This window comes from Siniperca chuatsi, linkage group LG1 (genome assembly GCF_020085105.1).
Source record: "Siniperca chuatsi isolate FFG_IHB_CAS linkage group LG1, ASM2008510v1, whole genome shotgun sequence".
NCBI classification, from domain to species: domain Eukaryota; kingdom Metazoa; phylum Chordata; class Actinopteri; order Centrarchiformes; family Sinipercidae; genus Siniperca; species Siniperca chuatsi.
The window spans coordinates 27,443,652-27,468,292 of NC_058042.1; the positions used below are offsets into that span (position 1 = coordinate 27,443,652).

Sequence of the window (24,641 nt, forward strand, 5' to 3'; positions counted from 1 at the left end):
GGAATGAGGACTTTACAGTGATCACCATTAACGCTCCAGCAGAGAGAGAGAGAGAAAAAAGCCAAAATACAACTCGAAGGCGAAGCAAGAACTTGTCTCAACACGCAGTTTAACTGTACTGTTTTTATTGCATGAATTGTAATAGCTGCAGAGAGACACCGTTTCAGATGAGTACAGTCGGGTTTGAAGCCTTCCTGCAGTGAAGAGAGATGGTCAGTGGACATTCAGATGGCACGGCTAACTTTATTCACCTCTCTCCTTGTCCGTCTACCACCAGAGCGGCGCTTATATACTGCATTTAAACCTGTAGCACTGAAGGATGAGGGGGACAAGAAACAGTACTTTCAACTTTAACACCAAAAATAATAGGCTGGAAGTCAGTGCACGGACTTATCAAATGTGCTTCACTGTTTAACACAGACGATTAAACTTGCTCAGCGGTGAGCAAGAAATCCTGTAGCTGCAGTAGTCATTGTAGAGTAATTATATATAGTGTAAGGTGGTTGTTATTGCTGGCTCCTTATTTGTTTTACTGTGGTGATTGTTGTCACATTCGGGAGAGAGACAATAAGGGGCTTGTGGTGTGCTTTGGTGTGTTACTCCCTCCAGCAAGCACTCAGCTCAACAGGTTTTCTATGTGCAGCTGATCATTCAGTTGAAATATCAGGATATTATCAGTCAATCACATAAAAACAAAACAAACACAACAAAATGCTGAGATAAACCATCCAAATGCAGTATACAAGCTCAAACTCTGTGGATTCAGACTTGGAGCGATGACTCCATCTACAGGTTAGTTGTTGTACTGCAATGACGGGGAGGGGGAGGGGTCGCGATGATAGTTTATAAAATAAAATAAAAATCAGCTCCCTTTTAAAGTAAGTAGACCAGCCACATATTAAAACTAATTTCTCACCGAGAACTTGCAAAACAGTCTCTCAGACTTTCCAAATAACTTGGTCACTCAACTGTCACTGAAAAAAAAAAAAAAAAAAAAAAAAAAAAAAAACAATGATATTGGTAATGGTATTTTACTGTACCTGAATATATCTGTTCCTACCCCACCTCCCCGCAACTTATCCTATTACAAATATAGGACTCAAAGATATGGGCTCTAATGTTAATAATACATTTATCCATACTATGTTCATATAATTAATAAAAAATAAATACATTTAACAAATACAAATGATTTTACAGTGGGTAAATTACCAAAGAAACAGATCACCCCCCACAGTTGTATTGTTAACATTTTTTTTTCAAGTGTAGGATTTCTCAATAAAACCATTATCACCCTTTATTAATTTAAACCTGTAGTCTTAAAGCCTCTACACTGGTGTGGCTGTGCTATTGAGCTGGGTGAGAGACCAGACTCCATCCAGTCATCTATAGGGCTGTATGTGAGCATTGGCTCACTAAAGGCTAAATGTTAACATTGTAGCACACTCACAGAGAGCAACCAGGAGTAAAAGTAGATGCTGATGATTTATGTTGGCAATGGGACCCAAACCAGCTCTTGGCTTTGGCCAAAAAGCTGCGGGCACAAGATGTGCATGTTTACATGTCTTCAATCGGTATATCTTGTAAAAAGGTAATACGAAACATTTTCTTCTTCCTTGTATTTTTTTTAACCTTTTTTTTTCTTATGCGTTTTTGTACAAATCTTTGTATAACCTGTTTTTAGACATAAAACATATTAAACCAACAGAAAAATCAACCAACAAAAAAAATCTCATGCATAAGTTATGTCCCATTCTTACTGATTGCATTTGTAAGTTACCATCTTAAAAAAATCTGTGTACATGTTTGTTGTTCAACATAACATTTTTTTTGTTTTTGTACATTTTAAGCCATTTGCTTTTCTTCTTTTTTTTCTCTTTTTTTTTTCGATAAAATTTTTGATCCTATTTTCCAGCCAGCAGTTCCAGGTATTGCTCCAGAGTATATTCCAGACACCCGACCTGTCTATTCCTGTACAGCAGGAGGCGCAAGAGGCATGTTGTGTAGGTGCTGGCTGTGGGAGGGAAAACCCCTCCGTAAAAGAAGCTGTTGGGAAGCAAATGAGCATTTATCCTTTGTGATTTCAGTTCAGGTCCAAGAAATTAAACCCCATTTCCTATAACAATTCTTTTTTTTTTGTTCTTTTTTTTTTTTCCTGCTAGAAATTGTTGCTTGTCGCCCCGAAAAGCTTGACAGAGAGCCAGATACTGTAGATGTTTAATACTTCTAACAACCTCCCGAGGCTGGAGTCTGGCAGCAGAAGTGGGACAGGACAGTCAGTCAGTTGCAGACAAGGACAGGGGTGGGGGCGAGGGAGGGGGCAGGCGAGGTCACCCCTATCTGCAGAGGTCTTCTTGTGTAGAGTCTCGCACATTTTTCCTCTTCTTGCTGTTGCCCTGGTGGTGTGGCTTGTTGCTCTGGTGACTTTTGGTGCTGGAGGAGGTGCTCTGCTGCCCGTGGTGGCCACTCTTGAGGTGAGAACGAGATATCCTGGCCTGGCAAAAGAACACGCAGAAAGAAATCAGTGTTCCTGCAGGATTTAATCTTGTGGTGCATTTACGTGTATGTATAAGGTAAAGCTGAGCGTACCTTTCCTCCCTTGTTACTTCCAGATGGAGTGCTGGTAGTGTGGCTCTGTGTGCGGTGATTATTGACAACAGCAGGCTTTTCTCTGTGAGCGCTGGAGACCCGGCCAGGCTGCTGCTTGGCTGTCTTACACGGCGTGCCATCAGAGTCCTGGGGAAAACCAACAAAAAGGATGACTAAATAGCATGTCCAAAACATTTTGTCACCAAGAAGATTTACTCATGAAGCTTAAAGTGCTACAGATAAATACAATAGTACAATATTTGAAGGTTTAGCGTGTGTGTGTGTGTAGCTGCAAGACTGACCGCATCGCTGGAGCTGACGGTTGAGGACGTAGAAGAAGGCGACAGTGGAGAGGAGGAGGGAGAGGAGCGCAGTGAAGGGGATGGAGAGGAGGAGTTGGAGGAAGTTTTGCTGTGGGGAGCCGACGGTAGAACTGCAACATCTTCATCATCATCATCAGGAACGTTGTTGTTGCACTCATCCAGCTGCTGGGACTCAAACAGTGTGACGTCATTTCCTACAGAAACAGAGACGGGACAAATGTAGACACAAAGGTCAACTCAGTCTAAAGTTAAGGTCATAGAGCCCTTCTACTGTAGTTCCAGCCAATACCAGGTCAGATTCAACTGACCAGGAAATGCGGATCTTTATCCCGCCCCTTGACCGCTCTTCTAGATCTGGGTCAAATATTGGTTTAAAATAGGACTTCAAGAAATATTTTCTGAATTAAATAAAATTGTAAAAGAGTTTGAACGTACTGTTGAGGGGCAGATCATTCTGAGACGGGCTCCCCCAGCTCTTTCGGATCCATTCCCTGTATTCATCCACTTCCTGCGTTACCCGGATTATTCGGCCAAGTATGCTGTGATGGGATACAGAAGGAGGTATACCTGTCATACCAGTGTTTATACAGCAGTCTGAAAGCAAATGTTACTGGTAATGAATGACCTGATACTTTCTGTATAATGAAATAGAGCCTACCATGACAAGAACAACTGACATACTCAAATCCTATAATTGACATAATCAACAGTATACGACTGAATATTGCAACAATAAACTGGCTGGCTATGAGGGATGCTGTGATCGATCCACCACGGAACCAAATCAGGTGATATTCAGTAGAAATTAGTCAACATCTGGCCCATCAGAACAAATCTTCTGTGTTGTGTCATCTACAGCTTCTTTAATTAGCTCCTTACCTCTCTGTCTCGTTATTGGGATAGTACTTGGCGATGGGTGACACAGCGTGGCTGAGCACCACATAGGCGTAGTCAAATGCCTGCTTCACCTGCATGGCGCCGTATGAACTCCGGCCAACATCGTTGTCTGTTGGAAACAAGACAGATGGTCACTTTGTGTGAATATGAGAACCTGACAACATGCCAATACATGCCATTCCAATATCTGGAAAGGGAATTCAAACTTTTGACATTCTGAGGACAAACCCACTTTCTGACCCTTTATGCTTTGTGTTCACCGTTCCTACCTGGCTGCAGTGGGTCCTCAATGTAGAGCATGGAGGGCCTGTAGCCATCCATCATGTTCTTCTGAACCTCATCTTTGGCAACGTAGCAACCGCCATCTTTTATCCTGATACCCGTTTTCAGGTAGTTGAAGTGGCGACCATAGAGCTCAAAGAATTCAATGAGAAGAACACCGATGTTGATGTTGGGACTGCACACATCCTCCCTGTAGTGAAGCTGGAAAGCACACGAGTGGATGTCAGAATTACTGCAAATGGTTAAGTGAGTTTAACTCACTGTCGAGACTTTTAGATGCTAAGATAGCATGACAGACTTTACACTGTTTACGCTGAATACTGCATATAGTGCTGTCTCACTGTTTTTTGTTCAGAATTGTGGATATTTTTCTAATTCACGTGTTCAGGAATCACAATTGTTGCAACTACCTTAATTTAAAAAAAAAAAAAAAAAGCAACTGAGGAGGACAGAAATAAAACTACAGAACTGCAACAGAGTTCTCTGTTCTCTGTGGGCCCAATGTCTGTTAGTTAAGTCAGTAGTTAAGTCAATAAGAACAAAACTTATTCCAAAAAAATAAGATCAAGTTGATAAAAACATTAAGAGCTCTTGTTAATGACCAAGCGTATCTAACCTGCAGGAAGCTGACAGCCATAAGAAAGAGACTGTAGGAGCCTATTCCACCAGTGAAAACCTCATTGAGGTCCCTCTGCAGTAGGAACTGCTTCAGCACCAGGACCAGGTAAGGCAGCACAGGGTATTTCTAAAGGACAAAAGACAGACACAGTAAGGACATAGTAAGGAACAGATTTTGATGCCTTCAGCACCCTCCAGAGGAAAACAGCAATTTAAAGTCTAACAAGTCCTGGATTTTTAGTGTCCTACGGATCACTAACATATGGAAGGCCCACTTCAAACGTTGATATATTATAAAATGAACATCATCTTGCTTTTGACGTCAGCAATGCCAGTTCAAGTGGGTTTTGAAATGATTACTCTTAACACTAGAAGTGCCAGAATTCCAAACTTACTAGAATTGCCGGAAGCGGTCATTTTGACCGCTAGATTCCAAACTCTATAATCTCTAATGATAAATTAGCCAAATGGGAGATTAATGCATTTATTGTGTTAGGATATCTTTTAAAAAACAAATAACACCAAAATATACATTTAAAAAACTTTAATTATACATTTATCAATATTCATATCATCGCATATAGTAAACCGTAATTATTGCATACGCTATATTCACACCAGTATCACCGACTCCCACTTTGCCTTCAGCCCATCGGTGATGCCCACGCTTGTGTGCACGGAGCTCAGCAAACATACATTCTTCCTCGGCTTTCCCTGGTAGATGGTGAACGTCGCTTCTACACATTTAACACCTTTTGTGCTGAACAGCTCCACTTACTCTTTTGCGGAGGGGGGCGACTCACGCTTAGTTTTCCCCAGGGTGCCAACCAGGCTGGTCTTCCTGGCTTGTAAGGCGGTGGCCAGTTTCAGAGAAGTGAAGAAATTATCTGGTAATATTTCTTCCCTTACCCAGGAATGGCTCCCCCAGTTTCAGCTCCACACTTTCTCCCACAAGCTGATCTTTGCTCCTCTTTTCCCAGAAACGGAGCCCCGTTCAGCATGGATTTTGAATTGACATCCGCAGCTAGCCAAAATTGTCAGGTCATGAGCTGTCACTACGGTGCTGATGTGCCTCAGCCACAGTGCAGTCCCAGATGTGCTTCAGCATGCCATCGTCAAACACACACAAGAAGGCCGTGAGCCGTGTGTGCTGTAGGTCAGCACAATAGAACAATAGAATAGCGCGAAAGTCACTGCGGTCAATATGACCGCGTATGGCCGAAATAGGTAAAAATGATCATATTTTCTTTGCCTTTTGTTTAATTTATATAAAACCTATTGTAAATAAAAATAAAAATACTTTTAGGAAAAGTCAGGTACCAGAAAGATTGTATTTTTTTATTCAACTAAGTTATTGCACATATAAATTTCAAAACAGTCAAAATGACCGTTGTGGCCGTTCTAGTGTTAATATGCCACACAAGACATTAAATCTCCATTAAGCCAATGTTTTTTAATCAAATGACTTCCTGTGATGTTACATTCTAAAATAGCAACTATATTAGTTTGTTTTTTAATGTTGCGAGAAGGGTACCATTTAGATTTCAATATTTCAGTCTTCTTTACAACCTTAGAGATTAAAGAGAAATTAGTCGGAAAGCCAAATGCAGTGTTTGAGGCAATATTACTATCTGTAGAGCCCACAAAGCTTGGGAAAAATGTTTCCACTTCTGTGCTACAAACCAAGTAGACAGGCAAGCTGCAATAAGGCTCAAACAACATGTACACTTAAAACATTTATGTATTTATGTAGTTATGTATTCCAACGATACATGAAAAATGTAAAAAAAAAAAAAAAAACAACAACAAAAAAAACAGGAAAGACATTTAGTGAACAATTTAAAAATCTCAAGTTGCACAAGTGTTGCTGTACCTCTTTGAATTCCTTGATGAGCCGAGCAGCTTTAACGCCACTCTTCACATTGAAGCTGATGTCCACTTTGACCTCAGTGAAGGAGTCAGTCAGTTTGATGATGGGAACCTGGGAACACACATGATACAGGTGCTGATACTGAAGCGGGACAGTCGGACAGGAAACAATCACAACAATCAGACGCTTGACTCAAGTGCCTCCTGACATTGTGCTGTCAGACACTTGTAAATAAACCTGCATCCATAATTGTACTTCACGTCTATTGTAAGCCTGAAAACATAACACACGCAAATCATACACAAACCCACGTTTACCGATCTAATCCTTAACTAAACTCCTTGAGCAAAAAGTGCTGATCTGCTCTTTAGAATCCCTAACAAAAGTGAAACTTGAAACACAAAAAAAAAGCTTTATTCAAATTCTTTAAGTACTGAAATAAAATAAACTCAGATGGAAAGGAAAATCCAATCTAATTCAATTATTGGGACTTGCATCTCGTAAAACTGACTGATTACTAACATCACAGACCTGAATATGAAACTCATCATACTGATTGATGACTGAAACAATCATTAACAATATTGACTATTATTAATCATCACATTTGCCACAAGTCGGATAATTTTACTTGTGGATTTACATGGTGCAACACTGACATACCCAAGTGACATCACTTGAGGACATTTATCAGATTTCATGCAACTCCCTCTAGAGCCAAAAAATGTAGACCAGTAAAATAGACTTTGTATAAAAACGGCGGGTGTTCCTAAACTCTAATAACAATGCTTTGACTAATATGTTTTAATGGCCGCTTGTGACATCTGTCTATTTCAGCTCTTCCGGTTATTACGATTGACAGCAAAAACATTAAAAGCAGATAACTGCAGTTCCTCTAGAAATGAATGTGCAAACTTAAATCATATGACCTAACATTTTATTTTATTTGGTGTAGTTGTTAAGGAAACCGTCAAAAAGTAAAGAGTCAAAATATCTCAAGTTGCACAGTTGAATTTGTGAGATAAGCCCCGGGGAAAGAAACCTGAAAACCGAAAGTCTAAAATATTGCATGACTGAAAAGAAGTTTTTAAGAAACTATTCCTGTAATGTGATTCCTACATTACATTCTATATAGTGACTTCTAGAAATCTGATCTAATACACTGTCTAGAAAACTGCTATAAAACCAACAGAAATCTAATTTTGCAAGACAATTCACACTGTGAGTACAGTCTTACCGTGGCCTTGTCCAAAACTTTTATGGAGTTCTCATCTGCAACGTTCCTCTTCCGGAGAGCCTCTTCCAGCGTCCAGAGTGGGAGTGTCTCCCACTTCCCAAAAACGACCAGGTCAATGTCACTGGTGGAAAAAGAGAGACATGACAGGTAACACTTAGGTCCATTATATAACATACAAGAGCAACTCATACAACGGTGCAAGGGTCACGGAAAGGAGCATTTCACCACAATATATCGTTCCAACGGAAACACACACCAACAGCTGACGTACTGACCAGTCTGTAACTAGCTGCACATGGCTTTTAAGAAGGTAGACGATGCAACTTTTGAAATTAGAAATAGGACAATCTTCCTCTTACAAATGACAAGTTGAATTCATACACAATAAAACACACCCTACACTCAGGGGTTTTACAGCTACAGCTAATGTGGCTAATGTTAGCACGTTTGATAGACAGTGCTACGTAACTAACATTAGAGGCAGTTTGTTGACTTCACGACTCTCCTCTACTTGTGCTACTGTTACATTATGTTTCAAGATTTACCATTGTCCTGTAATGCCGCTTTAAATGATGCCTTACCTCTAGAGTCCGCCAATTCAGAGGTTTCTCTGGATTGCATTGTCATAGGTAAACTGAGGCATTATACAAAATAAATTAAATATGAAGCTTTTAGTCTCGCTCTGTTTTAATTTAGTTAGTTTTTTACTACATCATCTTACTTTCTGTTTGTCTGACGTGGAACTAAAATCTCAAATACAGTAAAAAGAAACACTACAACAGCCACAGAAGGCACACAGAATCAGATTTGCACTCACACGCACAACCCACCGACATGAGTGCATCCACACAACAGCTTAGTCCCATTAAAGTGCTCAGTATGGTGTCAAGAGCCCACTAATCCAGGTGACTTGTCTGTGTGTTGAGGCGGTAGTTCTGTGTTGAGTGTGTAGGCAGTTGTGTGTTTCTGTGTATGTGTGGCTGGGTGCCTGTCGCAGGCCTCTCTCAGAATCAAGTTTTAAAAAAGATCCAGGATCAGCAGTGCTAAAAATTACTGAACCACTTGATCCTCAAAACAAAAGCAAATAATGATTCACTGGCTAGACAGAGCACTTTCTCCGTAACAGAGTCAAGTATTTTTGGTAGGGGGCCAGTTCACAGTCACAGTTTGGCAAATAAAAAAGAGCAAGCATGTGTTTAAATCTCTAGGCTGGTTTAGGAAACCAAATGGCTCACCTTGTTGGCAGATAAAGACCTGTGCTGAAACTCCCAAACACTTGGACCTGGAGAGATGAGACACACAGAGTTCCACACATATCATCAACATCTTTTGGGGGTTTTTTTTATTCAATAAATTACATTAATTTATGCACATCCTGCCTAACAGTCAAAATATCCTACACCTGAACATTTTTAATCACCATGTTTGACAGTTGTTTTAACCTTTAAACATCTTCTTTTCTATGCTCTGATAGTTCTTTCTGACAGACTGCGACATGGACTGGGCTGAGGACAAACTGAGTCACCAAGAAGTCAACAGCGTTCTCTGATTTTCCCACGCTAAGCTTCACTACTACAAAAACCTGTTCTTCAAGCTGTACAAATATTATTCTATATCTTAATTTAGCATTGATTGAATGACAAGTCCAAACAAACTGCACAGGCGTGGTACAAAAGCTACCTATCAGGGGTAAAAGGAAAGTGTGTATTTCAAAACCACTTCAGTTGCATTTCAAGCGCGGGATTAAAGACCAGGGTGGCCTCAATGAAACAAGCAAGTATCCTTAGTTAATGTCGCATTGACGTAGAAATTGGCTATTGAGGAAATCAAAACTGGCAGGATGTTTACATACAGAACAGTCTTTTTAGCCACTGATCTCTTAACCTGCACACTATTGAAGTGACTAAAATATCTTCAACCTTCGGCACACAAATTGGTATCTGAACAGAAATAGACTTTAGCCTTGACCCTATCTTTACTCCCTTAAACCACCTCCCTACGTCCCGACACCAAACAGTAGTATAAACTCTGGTTTAGAGCCCAGTCACATGTCCGGGGCTAAGCTCATTGCAGAGCCATGTCTGTGAACGAGTATATAGTAAGTCCTGAACACTTCTGTCAATGTGAGCTATGTTTTATCTCATCTTGGCACTCTCCGGTCAAACATTTACTTGTGCCATGAGTGTTGTCGATCACGGGGTCGACAACACTCATAACCACAAAGAGTTTCAGAAACATTTCAGCCTGAACTACAATAGAGAAGCTTTCATGGACATTTTTTGGTACAGCTGACCCAGGAAAGCTTCCATATATACCTGGCAAGATCGTGATTCGGTGGGGCACCAGACTGTGGAAACATTTGTGAGTGTCTGGTGGACGTCTACACATCTAAGCTCATCAATTAAATAAGCATCACAATGAGTGGATGACCAAGTTGCCCGTGCTCACTCCACAGTGGAAAAGGAATAAAAGTTGGCAGGATTGGGACAGCATTATGCTCCTTAATTTAGGAACTGCTAAGCTCAGAGCAGACACACTTTGAAGCACATTGCTCTATCAGCAGGATCAAAGTCAGTGGGTACAAGAAAGCCTGAGGTGGCGCTGATAACATGACCCAAACAGAGTACTGTGCAGCAGGGGAGATAACAGAAAACAAGAGAATGCTTTATGAAAGGCTGAAGCTTATAGCCATTAGCTTCATTTCACATACAGCCTGGCTCATATACTAACTGTGGTAACTAAGTGTTGTAAATATACAGAAAACACTGTATCCCAGGTAGTGTGGTCACAGTACTCAACCAGTGCAACAAACATTGTGTTCAGTGTTTATAATTGACCAACTATTTGCACTATTCTACAAATCCATTTGTTTCTGCCAAAACAAAATAACCTCTAGTGACGCTAAGTAGCTTCCATATTACAGCCAAGATTTTCTAGTAAACATGTGGGGGCAATTCTCACCCTGATTATCATGCTGAAAAATCACGCCTGTCAGACCCTACTATCCAGACCAAACCCAAAAACAAAAAAAACAAAAAAAAATACAGTTTTGGCGTTGGGGGTGATGTGTACCTCAGCACTGGGCCACAGGTCGTGGATGACTCCCTTGATTCTGTCCACCACCTCCAGTCTCATCTTCTCTTCCTCCGGCCGTGGGGAGATGTACTCATAGAAGTCATTGACCTCCTCGTGTAACCTGCATAGCACACAGAACACAATGTTTTGAGAACAGTGGGAAAAAAAAGGTTTTTTGTGGTAATCCAGTGAATTAAACATTCAGACCATCATAATTTCCATTTAGATTATAAACAGCATGCAAAGTTTAAGAGGAAAATCAGCTTTACTCAAGCCATGCTGCAAGTGGATGTTTTGCATATAGACAAACATCAATAACAAACATGCACACTGCAGGTACCATCTTATTATATTCTAGCAGGTTGATGGTGATAAAAACTAAGACAGACCACTGAACAAGTCGAACAGTACAGATTAGTGTAATTGATATTGTTTACTATCTTAAAACAGATCAATTAAGTAAGTTAGTTTTAACAGTTCAAGACTACTGAGATTTGGCCACATCCCATATTCATTTTAGCCTTGAGACAGAAGAAAACAAACACATCCAGGGGTGCTCTCATTCTCTTGGTCCAATCTGTGCACTCCCTGCTAGCAGAGCAAAAAGGGTGCCAACAGTCACAGCCGCAGATACAGATGTCAGACACTGAGTCACACTGACAGGACATAGCTAATAGCTGTGTCCTCTTCTCTCTACTAACATATTTACACACAAAACTCCAGTTACTGAAAGTAATCAGATTAAGCTGGGAGTTGTTCACACCTCACAAGGGCACCCGTTATCTCAAACTTTTCTCATCCTTCTGTATGTTCAATAATCAAAGAAAGATCCATAAATTATATATGTTTGGTAATGGGGGTGTAGAAAAATTGATGCTGCAAAAATATTAGCTGTAGTTTTCCCCTCTGCAGTGATAAAGAGGTGTCACCTAGCCAGGCAACTGAACACAACAAAGCTTGTGACCAATAGCTGAAGACGTTTTCCACAAGGCAGGCTCAAGATATGAATTTATGTAACACAATGAGAAGCAGGGTGTTGCCAAAATAAGTCAACCTTCCCATGGCAAATAAAAGTCTCTAAAAAAGAGCAGGCGTCTCCAGGAGTTCTCTGAATACTTCCATTATTAGCTGTTCTGTAGAGGTACAGGTAGATTCATGCCCATCAGTGAAATCATTAATCATCATTATTCCTCCACACAGCTACACAGTATGAACCAAATCTTACTGATAGAGGTGGAGGTTAATAATTACTGAAAACAAGAGGTCATTTTTACCAGGAAGTCAGTTACAAAGGTTTGTCTTTGGCCATGATAGCAAGGGTTTTATCTTCCCAAAGAGAAGCATCTGCGTTTGAATTTCTTTTTTGGTAAAACTGTAGGGCCGAGCAAAAAAAAAAAAAAAAAAAAACAAACAAACAGGAAACTCTACTGTGTCCCAGTGTTATGTCAGGAAAAAATGTCAACTTTTACTCAGTAGGGCAGGCTAAGCAAGGGTATCGCATTTGTCCTTGGAACAGGTCGCTCTGCCCACATGCGCTGACCTTTTCACTGACCAGTTTTGTCTACATACACAAAGACGCAGGGGACAAATCTCTGTGGGCGGACAAATAAGAACACAAACATGCAGGCACACACACAAACAGCCATATAGACCCAGATCAGGCCAATAACAGGCACATTCCCCTTGGCAGACAATAGTGAAAGAGAGAAGAAAAGTGATATTTCTGGTTTTAAAAACAAAATGAAGCAACAAAGCAAAGCCTGTGTATACCACAGAAAGTTGGACAAGAAAAACACTAGCAGCTACCAACACTGACTGACAGTTGTTTGGATTATGCCCCAAAGAGCACTGTGTGTGTGTCTACTGTCTGGGTTTTATGTAACAAGCACTCTTAACCTGACAACAGTCAAAGTTGACTGGGTTTCACCTTTATTATTTCTTGGGTCTCAGACGCTCAGCCTAGCAGAAGCCCAGGATTCAGATGTGGCACTGAAAGGTTGCTAGTTCGCTAACCATGTAGGGAAAATTCTTGCAGGATAAAACTTTCTTCTCCCTAGCCAAATGCTATCATGGTGACCTTGAGGAAAAAATAAATAAAAAAAATAACCCCCAAGTTGCTGCAGCCAAACTGCTCAGCGGCCAACACTACAGACCGACAAAAACACAGCATTAAAAACACAAGATGCTACATAAGTGTGTCCATACTGCAACACTTGAATATGAAATAAACCAGTGGCAGTACAGCAAGTCTGAAGGCTTATCAGACATCAAGACACTGTGCAGTAGGGCTGGGCGATATATCGATTTATTTGATATATATTCGATTATCAATTAATGTGCGATATACCAGATGACTGTATCGTCACATTCGAGTTTTCAGTGTTTCCGCTGGTCGGTGCTGAGGGGTAGTTACGTTACTTCAATCAGTAATAAAGTGCGTAGATGAGCTCAGGTTGCAGGATAATAGTTACTGAACGGCTGTGTGTTGTGTTTGCCAGCACAGAAAAAGTTCCTGTTTATGTAACTGTTAACATTACTACAGCATCTTCTGTTCTTCGCAGCAGTTGGTCCAGACTGTGAACAGCTAGCTAGTTCACAGCTAACTTTAAACGCGATCAATCATCTGATCGCTCTGATTACTCTACCTGCGGTTCCAGCTCCGCAGCTCCACAACATATTTGGGAGACCTCCAGTTTTAGTTTTAATTGACTTCAGCCTGATTCGAAGCTGCTAAGTAGCTAGCTGTTCACAATCTGGAAGAGTACAAGAAGACGCCGTAGCACCGTTACATAAACAGGGACAGCAAACACAAGACACAGCCGTCCAGTAACTATTATACCGCAACCTGAGCTCATCTACACACTTTATGGCTGACTAAAGTTACGTAAGGGAAAGGCTCACTTTCACAACAACACTGCTTGCTACCCTCAAGGCCACGTTCCTTAAAGGGCAACGCCCGGCCGGTAACACGGGTGCAGTTAGGCTGTGGGTGAGAGGTGGAAGAAGTATTCAATACCAACCCCACTGTGAAAATACTCCACAACAAGTAAAAGTTCTGCAAGTACTCATAGTGCAGTAAAATGATTAAGGTTGAGTTAATTTTAACTGCTTTATATACTGTTGGGTAGTTTAATCTACAGCAGGAGATATTCAGCCCAGCCCTAGGGTGCAGCTGTTTATACTTTAGAAAGTTATCAAAGTTATCAGCTGTGTCAAATAGGGCTGGAATTAATTATTATCATCATTATCGATTAATAATTTTGACTAGAAAATGTCACAAAATGGTGAAAAACCACAATTTCCTAAAGCCAAAGGTGACGTCGCCACATTGAGTGTTAGTCCCGCCAACAGTCCAAAACCCCAAAATATTCTGTTTATTATCACATAAGACAAAGAAAAGAGGAGGCTGGAATTAGGTAATGTTTGGCATTTTGTTTAAAAAAATGACAAACACTGATCAGTTTTCAGACTAGTTGACAAATGATTTTCTGTCAATTGTCTAACTGAATAACTGACCAATCATTTCATCTCTAGTCTCGACTCCAGTGAGATAAACAGCAAAGTTAGAAAGTTACAAGGTGCACGCTAAAAGTTATTCTACCTGGAGTTTGCTATTTGATTGGCCAATGCAGTCCACTGATAGGGCTGTCCCGATCAAGTTTTTTTGCGCTAAAAATGAGACCGTTTGGTACACTGATCTTTGCTAGTACGAGCAAATCCCTAATTAGAATACTACCTATTAGAATAAAGTTTTTTTGACAGATAACCCTACATTTTGACACAGTGGTCTCATTAAAATTAATGAAGTGGTTGTATGTTTAATGCATTGCTATTGTTTGTCTCAATGTGTCCTAACTGACTGCTCACAAGTCTGAATGTAGTGAATGTAAATGTAGGGTATTACTGAAAATGCAGATGAAGTAGTACTCACTGTAAACAGCCAGCCTCTATGTTCAGTCCATGACAACACAAGTTCCCTGTGTTGCATATTGTATCAGAACTGTGCTTTCTCCCCATTTGTTTTTTTTTTTTGTTTTTTTTTTACAAACACATTTGTCACACAGACACATCCATTAACTGAAATAGTGGTTTTATCTTAGAGAAATCTTCAGAGAGCTGACTGCAAACACAGAAGTAAAGTGAACTGAATGACATGCATTTCATTGACTTCCCTTGTTCAGACCATAAAAGGCCACTGGAAACTGAGTTTCTATTTGCTATAGTTATGTTTGTGTGTGTGTTGTGTCACAAAATGCTTTGAGCGGTTATCCCAGCATTACATGGGACGTCCACCTTGTTGTGACCAAGCCATAGTTTTAATGTGCCAGCCTTTTTTCTTTCTGATCAACAATTATTACAATTTTTGTATAACAGGTTGTTTCAAAAGATACATTTGGCAGAATACCAAAAGTTGCACTTCACATAATTCACATATTTGCTTTTTTGTCAGGAATGAGGAGCCAAAAAGTTTGTTTCCATTTCTTTTCCCTGTGCACATTGAAGAGACTCCAACCCCTATCACAGAAACATTAGGTTTCATTTAAGGGTAAAAGAAACTCAGCAGCTACAAATACATCAGTTTTGATTTCATGGTTAAGAGAACACAGCTCTCTGTAGCTCAATTCTGTATCATTAAGACACCTCAGCCCAAAGCCTAACACCAATTCAAGTTAATTTAATGTGCTGTAATTGAACTGAAGGATTTTATACGTTTGGGGCATGAACAATCCCATTTGGTTTTAAGGTCCAATGCATTTTCAAAGTTCCATTAACATCGAGCTATAAAGAGGGCATTTTTCTGGCATGATTATTTATCATTCTTTTCAGTTTGCTTCTACTGCAAAGCAATATAATAAACTAAAAACCGTTTTGGTAGAACTGACATCCTGCACATTTTTCCTCCACAACAGCACCAATAGGTTTCATTTCACAGCAAACAGGCCACCACTGCTCCCTTAACATCACGTGATGGGTGCAACCATAGAAATCACATCTCATGCCCCACCTTCTTGGATCAAGTTACATCTCAGCCCTGCTCCTGCCTAGGGAGCACATGGACCCTTGGCATTGCTTATCGGATAATCCCACTTGCCTCTATCATAGTAATGTTATGCAATGTGGTGGAATAGGTTTCCAGAGAGCTGAGACTTCTGGAGGAAAAAACATTTTGTCTCTCCTAGTTGGCACTTCCTCTGGCATGATTATTCTAGTGTCACTGAAATGGTGCCCGTCATGCTTACTGATGGTTGCGTGAATTGTTAGTGCTCTTGCAGTTAAAGCTTGTCTTGTTTTTGAGCTGAATGCAATTTGCTCTGTATGTATGACTAAAATCTGAATGAAGGATAGCAGGGAAAGGGGATGATAGGCTGCTATGGATAATAAAACAAGTGCTAAATGCTCTTCTGACAGCAAGCCAGAGACACACTGAGTGTCAATGATCTAAGGACTAACAGAATTGTGCTTCTTTGTCTAGGTTTTGCAGTGTTCACACCTGCACCAACAAATGACTATTTTCATAATGGATAAATTGTTTTGTTTGGTCTATAAAACATCAGAAAACAATGAAAAACAATTTCCTGGAGCCCAAAGGTGATGTTATTGTCTTTTTTTGTCCAATCTACAGTCAAAAACCAAAAGATATTCAGTTAACAATAATGTTAAGACAAGACAAAGCAGCAAATCCTCACATGTGGGAAGCTGGAACCATCAAATGTTTGACATTGCTGCTTGAAAAATGACAAACAAATCGATTATCAAAATAGTTGCTGATTAATTTTCTGTCGATTAATCAACTAGTCACTGTGGTTCAACATTAATTCCTATGGTGTAGGAACTGATTTATAATTGAGCATAGCTGTCATAGCACTGCCACCAGTGTTACGTGTAGCTGTGCATTATCAGGCAGTGTTGTGCATTTATACGCCAAGTATGGGTATTGAAAACACATGAGCTCATTAATCGGTGCAATTCACAATATCGCTCTATGATCATAAAAAATTGCTTGTTTATTTCTCCTTAGGCATAACCTGCAGCAAAATGCAAACTATAGTTTCTGAATAAATAAATCACGTCTGACCTTGGTATTAAACCGTAATTTAGCACATAACCCAGGCAACACCTTGTCAAAGAAGCATAATGCAGCCATTGCGCGGTTGAAAGGAGGAGGAATGGGAAGGAAAAAGAAAATGTGAGACAGCAAAGGTAAAAAGAGAGGAAAGAAAACAGAGTGAAATAAAAAAAAAAGAAAAGGTAAAAAGGGCCAGACACACGCATAAGGTGAAACAGAAAAATGGACAGAAGGAAAGAGAGCGAGGATTGGGTGTGGTGCTGAAATGCCTTCATGTGAACGAGAGCCATCTGTTAAGCTGGGCAGGATGAAGGAAAAAGAGGTTATTGTCGCATCAAACTGAGCACTACTTACTGACTGTTCAGATATTTTGGCACTACGGCACAAAAGTGTCTTGTCAAAGTGCCTGTAGCATAGCTTTAGAATTGAATACCTAAAAACGAGCATGCTGGAACAGCATTAAGACATAACGTTCATGTGTCAAGAAACAACTGCCTGAAACATGAGATTGCCGGTGGATGACCATGTTCAATGCAATGGACAGTGTTCCAGTGTTAGGCACTTGATTAGATTGGTCGTAATTAAACAGTTGTGACCATTGTTGTGGCCATTTTGTCCCAGAAAGAGTCCAATCATCATGACCTTATTTTCGCAGGGGCTTGAAATTTTGGGCCTGAACTGCCTTTGCAACAAAAGAGGGTAGTGTGTGTTATGTGACACTGCTCTGCCTAGGTTGACAGGGCTGCCAGGAGGCAAACAAGTCACATCAAACACTGCAGTCTCGCAGATGACAGATTCGATAATGTTTCATCAATGAACTGATCTGGGGTGCTAAGTGTTGGCCACTAGGACAAAACGCCTCCAGTTACACAGAAGCCCAAACACTGCTGACTGCTAGTGATAGGCCTGGTCATTCCTGAGTGATGCAGCAGAGTACTGTGGTCAAAACAGGAACAGTTGGGACTATTAATAGTGCCAGGATAAACACATTGTTTAGTGGGCTTGGAGTATCACACCAGTAGTGCATCAGAATCTGATAAGTTGTCAATCATACTACAATCAACTACTTCTTTGTTGATTGTCTAAGCTTTCTGAAACTACCTTTGTAGCAACATCAACTGATCTGGTACCTACCTAAATTATTAACCTACAATGTAACAATCTTTCCAAATTCACTCCATTTGTTGATTCTATTTCTTGACGTGAAGTAGTAGGCTACTCTTTCAGAGTAGTTTGTAGTGCAACTTGTAACTTTCAAGTCTGTAATGCTGTAGCTCAACCACTACCATTGGAGTAGCTTGTGGCTTCACTAAACTACAGTTTCAAATTAGCTTTCCCAACACCACCGAAAGCAGTGAAGCATGTTTAAGCCTTTAGTATGACTGTGCTGTTTTGCTGTTAGTAAGAGCAAAGAAGAGTTACAATTCAGCACAAACTGCCTGAGCCCTAAAGGACATTTGGCCAGCTTTGGTCTTCAAAATAAATAAATACAAATGGGAAGAATAATCTAAAACAAATATACCATATAAATGATTGTACTTCTTACTATTCACTTTCAAAATACATTTTAAATTACTTTTGGTTAATTTAGTGTTTCAAGTTTCTTCCCCTCTGGTAGCATTTCAAAATGAAAGCTTTAACATTTTGGTACTAAGCCCGAAAATGTGATTTTATGGCAACACTAACGCAGCATCACAAAAAAAAAAATTAACATAGCCCACAACAAAAGGAAATTGTCAAAGCCCAGTAGTTCTGTACATGTGCTGAGAAGGTCAAAGTCTGAACACACGCTCGGAAAAAAACCCAGAATGCTGTATGTCGCTTGCTGACTGCATCAGTCTGGAATATGGGAAGGGTTTCCATTGGACAGAAAGAGGGGAAAAAAGGAAAACACATTCCTCTCTACACATGGGAAGGCAGAGTTATGGAGAGCTGCCCACACGTGCTGTTCAGAGGGGGCCTGTTTCACCTACAGTCCAAACGACCAGCCTGCAGGCTTCTCGCTCCACAGGCCTACATGCTTTTGGCGGAGTGCCAGCCAGCGAGCAGAGAAAAAGAGGAGAGCGTGACATAGATGTCACAGCCAGTAGAGGCTGGATGAACCACAGTTCTAATAATGGAGCTTCAGTCACAGAGGTGCTATCTGTGTGCTAGTGCTGGGAGTCATAAATCTCCAAAAAGACAGCAGCAATAAATGGAAATAAAATCATGAGCCAGGGCTACTCATCAGTGAGCGATTAACCACACATTTCATTAGCCTGCAAGTGATGTTCTGCTTCACCACTCGAAACTAGCTGCCAACACCAGACTCCACTAAAATTAATCAAGTGCAGGTTGTTCTGTCATTACTACCATTTTGGGCCACAGGAGCAAATTATTCTCATGAATCATTAGTCAGAAGAAAAGAGCAGAAGCTCTTGCCTTAGCGTTCACAGGTAGGCTGGCAAAACAAGGGATGTGGGAGAACTTTAGCCCAGGTGCCTTTGTGTGTGCCATCCATTTAGCAGCCCATTTAGCAGAGAGTGGCTGACTAGGCTGCCTGACTTACGGTAGCTAATGGTAAGTTAGTTATAATTAGCTACCATTAGTCCTGCTCCCACTCTGAGTCAGCTATTTTCTCATGTTCCTAGCATTATGAATTTCACTAAATGTGTGTGTGGTAACTGGAATAGAAGTGTAACGCTAGCTAAGATGTTAGCTAACATGACTGCAAACCACTCAACGGGGTTTATTTTACCAGAGAAGCAGTGTATGATTTTGCATTAGCTAAAACACTAGCCTTCTCCATTTTGGACGCTACTTTGTATACTCTGTAAGAAGTGCTTGCTGGACACTCTAATAGCTTCTAAACACACACCTTTCTAATGTCGGGGTCCCCCAACCATTTCTGTACTTTTAAAACCGACAATCTGACATTTTCACCCACTTCACGTTGCGCCTGGTCAGCTGTGTGGAGGTGGTCAATCTCAGAATTACTGTTGATTTTACACCAATAAATGGTCAGCTATCACTCTGAATTCATTCTCTCACAATGCCTCTCTGTTATAAAATGACTGGAACTTTGGAACATTGCATCTTGCCTACACAATAAAATCCCACAACACAACACCAGATCAGAACGCAGTTCAGCAGGACAGAAATGGGCCACAGCTCTCCCAGGCTACACTGACTTCCTGTGCCCATATAAAGAATCTAAATAACTGTTCTGCAAGACCAGAAAATTAGATGGTAACACTCCCTTAGAACTCCCAATCTGATTGGACAGACAGTGAAGGGGCTCGGGTTTCTCTCTCAGATGGTTGGCTTTGTTTTGTGGAAGTGAGGCAGTGTGGAGCATGTAAACACTGATCCTTTTCCATCATGAGGCGAGCTGATTGCTTGGACCCTCTTGGTTCCGGAAAGACTGGAGGAGCGTAAAACACAAATAAGCACATGCCTGTGCCTCTCTGGCCAACCCCCATGGCCAAATATAGTGTACAAACTGCCCCATGGAAAAATGCATTTGAACTTACTCCCACTGTCACCCTGTTTGCTACTTGCACATTTCAAATGCAACAATGATTCCCAGATATACCATTACCTGCTCCATAAACCACTCAACCTGACTGAATGGGCAAACTTAATCTTATTCCCTGCATCCGAATGTACAACAAACTATGCACAAAATATTGCTCAGTGCTACCACCCACGTTGGCAAGGCGTACTGCAGTAAATGACTACAAGTATCCTCCATTTGGCTGATCGCAGACATTGTATATGTGCTATTACCAACCGTGGAACAGGATGTTTATCACTCTTCTATACGTCCCACATCCAGACTGCATCTCCCAAGCAACAAAACATGTATTATGAGTGCAGATTTAACCATGGATTCAACATAACTTAACGACAGCAGCTTTTACATCCACATACAGACTGTAGGTCTATACATGTGCCATTCAAAATACAATTCCTGTAAAGCCATCGAGTATGCTGGCATTGTTAATTACCAGAGCATGGTTAGACAGTGAGCCCTCAGTGGTGGTGAGTGTGATCAAGGCACTGAGGTTCATGTTCTGGTATTAGCAGAGCTAATCACTAAAGAATGTCCTTATGCAAACACAGAGCCTCCATATAACTAGAAATGAGGATCAGCCAAAGACTGAGCTCCACACTCTGGTGTTCTGCTTGTCTACACATGTCAAACAGAAAGGGGAGGGGAGGGGAAGGGGGCAAATCTCTGCACCTAAAAGGTCTTTAAAACAGAGCCCCACCCACCGAAACATTTCTCCCCAGTTAGCCTATCTAAAACAATGGAGAGGAAAGGAGGTACCCTTGTAGTTATAAGTTAATAAATGTCTTATACATTTATTATACCTTGTTACTTGATACTGTTGCCTAATGTTAAAAGACTAGCACTCGTACAAGCAACAATGTAAAGACAGCTAAATAAACATGATCTCCAATGGATCAAATCTCACACTCACTGAAAGTTTGCCATTCACCGAATTAAGTGGAAGCATGGTTCATAAACTGATAGAAGCAGAAACAGATGAAGCATGAACCAAAAGATGACTCAGGTTACAATGTATCATCTCCCTGCCTTGTTGGATTTGGTCAAGACTTCAGGAACAACACCTGCTGACGTTATGCAGGGCTTAGTACACAGAAAAGAATTAGCATTAAAGCTAGACTTCACCCAACATATTTTAAGTAGCAAACACTTAGGTGGCTGCAGTTTGTAGTTTGCTTAGAGAACTGCAGCTGTGATCAGCTTAAAATCAGTCATTTTCATGAAGGTGCAAACTACTAGCATGATTCAAAAGCATGAGCTAGCTAGAAGAATCGCTCTGTCCCATCACTGACACATGCTGGTTAGCCATCATGGTTAAAGCTCTCAGCATGCAGAAACCTGCCCGCCATCTCCTCTGCGGGTGTGTGCGCACTGTCCACAACAATTATTGAGTACATACGGGCATGAGCCGCACTCTTGTCCATGCGGAAGTTGCCATTGCTCTCCAAAACTGAAGTGGGTGATGTGGACAAATCTACAGCCCGCACACAGAAGATGAAAGCAGGAAAATAATGTCTGTTTTTGCCAATGTACAGCATGTGTGTTGTATTTATTATTATTCATCTATTATTGTTTTCTTTATTTGACAGGGACAGTGCACAGTTTCTTAGCTGTACCAGAGTTAGCTATTAGCTAATTTACATCTGCAGTCCCTAGGCAGGAAATAGAGAATAACATCCTTATAGGTGTGTTTTGAATGGAGGCGATAGAGGAAGTGATTTGGTTGAGGGTACCACTGACCAACAAGCCAATCATAAAAAGGGTGGCATGCGCAATCGGCGTGGCCGCAGAGTTTCAAATTTCGAGAGCCGTGCTCTGGGTCCACACAGCAATTGCGTAAAAAGATTTGCGGGTGCATGTGCATGTTTGCAGAGCCTGGCATGAGAAGACTGATTTGTCACCCCACAATATTTGTTCACCCACCTATTAAGTCAGTGTCATGACTGTATGTATTTATATTATTTGAGCTGAGTGTTTACAATGCACAACTTCTTGCTTGTACATGATTTTTTTTTTTAAATCTGACTTTAAGTCATAGTGGACATGCTGTCTTTTGCTTACAACACTGTGTTCAAAAGCAGTTCAACAACTTAGGCAAACACATCAGCTCCGATTTCCTCTGAAATACTGCCAGCCTAATATCCGTGGGCTTAAGGAGGCTGGAGCAGGACCAACGAAGTGACACACATCTAGTAAAAGTGTCACTCTTGTTTGGGGTAGCACCCTGTTTTGTCCTCAATGCTCTTTCTTGGCTTTCGCCATTTAAATAATCTGTTGCTGACAGATCAGTTTACTCAAATATACACCTTACGTAGCAGTAGTGGGCTACAGTGTACTCTGTCCATGTTCCTTTATTCACATTTGGTTTGTAACCCCTTAACGAACACCATAATGTTGGCAAGCCAAGATTAAAATGGTTCACTGCTGCCCTGTCCTCTGTTTCTAATACCCAAATGCAAATCTATTTCAGTGCAAATGTCCAGTGTGTGTTAATTCCTCCATTTTTATATTTGTTCAAAAAACCAGTAGTAAGAAAATCTAAATGGTTAAACCTCCTGGATGTTTAAATTAGAGGCATTGGATGCATTTAGCAAAGTGCATTTTTTCTACAGTTACCTAGAACACAAAAGTGCTGGAACAATTAATCCATGTTTTGGTGCATAGTTTCTTATAATCCACTATGATGTTCTTTGAAATGTAAATAAAATAGTCACTCAATTTGTTTCAGGAAAAGACTTCTACTTTCCTGCACCTTTTGAGGTGGGAATTCTCTAAAAGTAATTTCTTTCGAATGTCTCTGTAATGACTACCTGGATTAAAGTTATCTGCACCTTAAACTTGCTGTGTAAAGTGTCATGTTGTAACATGTGCGTACTCATTAGTGGATAGACTCACTTTGATGGTCCATTTTGGTGTTACGTATAACTATACAAAGTTACCCAACTGTCGATTCAGTGTGTGGGGATGAAAAGGTGGGTGGGGTGAGACTGACAACCTCAGTCGTCTCCCTGCATGTCATTCCAGTGTGCAAGTGCTTAAAATGTGTGAAATGACAGTTCATTAACTCTGTGGGAGGCAAGTGAGTGCCTCCGCAACAAGCAGGTTTTCAAAAATTAGACAGCCAATCTTAGAAACTTTATTAAACTCTCTTACCCTACAATTCCTTCTGAGTAGTTCCTGACTTTCCATGGCGTGCCTGTGTAACCACCATAGTCTCCTGTGTTGGAGCCGCTGCCACTGTTTAAGAGGCTGGAATTGAATCCGAAAGTGCTAGCTTTGTTGTCTCTTTTCCTTTTGTTGGGGTGTCCGTCCGTCAGCCCCCTCCAAAGCACAGCGACCCCGCTGCCCTGCTCCTGCGCCCCTCCACCGACACCGCCCCTGCCAGCGACTCGGTTGTTGTGGTTGCTATTGGTTTCTAGTGGTATAAAGTCCCGCTGTTCCGATATTTCTCCGTTCCCCATCAAGGTCGACATCCCCTGAGTCCTGGCTTCACCGCTACCGGTGTTTGAGTCAAGTGCCCCGTTTCTGCTGGTGAGGACGGCTCCCGACGCCCCGTTGACGGTCACTTTAAGGCTCGGCGTGCTCAGAGATCCAGTGGTGTAGCTGTTATTTACGTGCAAGTACCCGAGCCCTTGTGTCGTCTCCCAAATCTGCATCCACAGGTTGTTAGCGGGTCCACGTTGTTCTGGTTGAAACCAGGCGATTCTCGGATCCATCAAACGACACTGTAGGTAAACCGCTCCCCCACCCACCCCACCACCGAGCAATGCTCAGCTCGTGTGCAGCTAGCCAGGTCGCTAGCTAACGTTAGCTAGCCTGCTATAGCCTCGTTATAGCTGCCGCTAGCTGAGGTTCTCCGCTGCCCGTTACTTCTAGAATCTGATAAAAACACGTCCCTTAGTGGTGACGATACACACAGTTGTCAACCAAAATCATCCACGGGAAGTGAGACAAGAGTGTGAGTCAAGTGTTAAAAGTGGTAGCTCAAGCCAAAGTTGAGGTTGAAGACAGGAGAAACGTGCAACTGCTGCTAGTCGAAGTGCCTCTCTGACCCTTTCCTCCTGATCATGGGTCCCTCAATGGCGGAGTGTACTGTACTAATGCGCATGCGCGGAGTGAGTGAAAAGAGG

General features: G+C 41.2%; 1 protein-coding gene across 1 annotated transcript; it reads right to left on the minus strand.

The window, feature by feature from the left end:
- Positions 1-108: 108 nt before the first annotated feature.
- On the minus strand, positions 109-24,602 carry tent4b (terminal nucleotidyltransferase 4B). The gene is made up of 12 exons (XM_044171044.1): positions 23,665-24,602; positions 10,889-11,012; positions 9,052-9,098; positions 7,817-7,937; positions 6,583-6,690; positions 4,708-4,836; positions 4,079-4,292; positions 3,792-3,918; positions 3,348-3,451; positions 2,892-3,106; positions 2,590-2,736; positions 109-2,495 (listed from the first exon to the last, which is right to left on the minus strand). Exons 1-12 carry the CDS (start codon positions 24,225-24,227, stop codon positions 2,337-2,339), a joined length of 2,058 nt encoding a protein of 685 aa, XP_044026979.1. The 5' UTR covers positions 24,228-24,602; the 3' UTR covers positions 109-2,336.
- Between the last annotated feature and the right edge of the window lie 39 nt (positions 24,603-24,641).

Coding starts and splice junctions, on each gene's coding strand:
- tent4b (XM_044171044.1), bottom strand. CDS start 24,227: ATGGATCCGAGAATCGCCTGGTTTCAACCAGAACAACGTGGACCCGCT. Junction 3,107..3,347: donor GAATGATCTGCCCCTCAACA/GTACGTTCAAAC, acceptor CTGTTTCTGTAG/GAAATGACGTCACACTGTTT. Junction 2,737..2,891: donor CCGTCAGCTCCAGCGATGCG/GTCAGTCTTGCA, acceptor GGTTTTCCCCAG/GACTCTGATGGCACGCCGTG.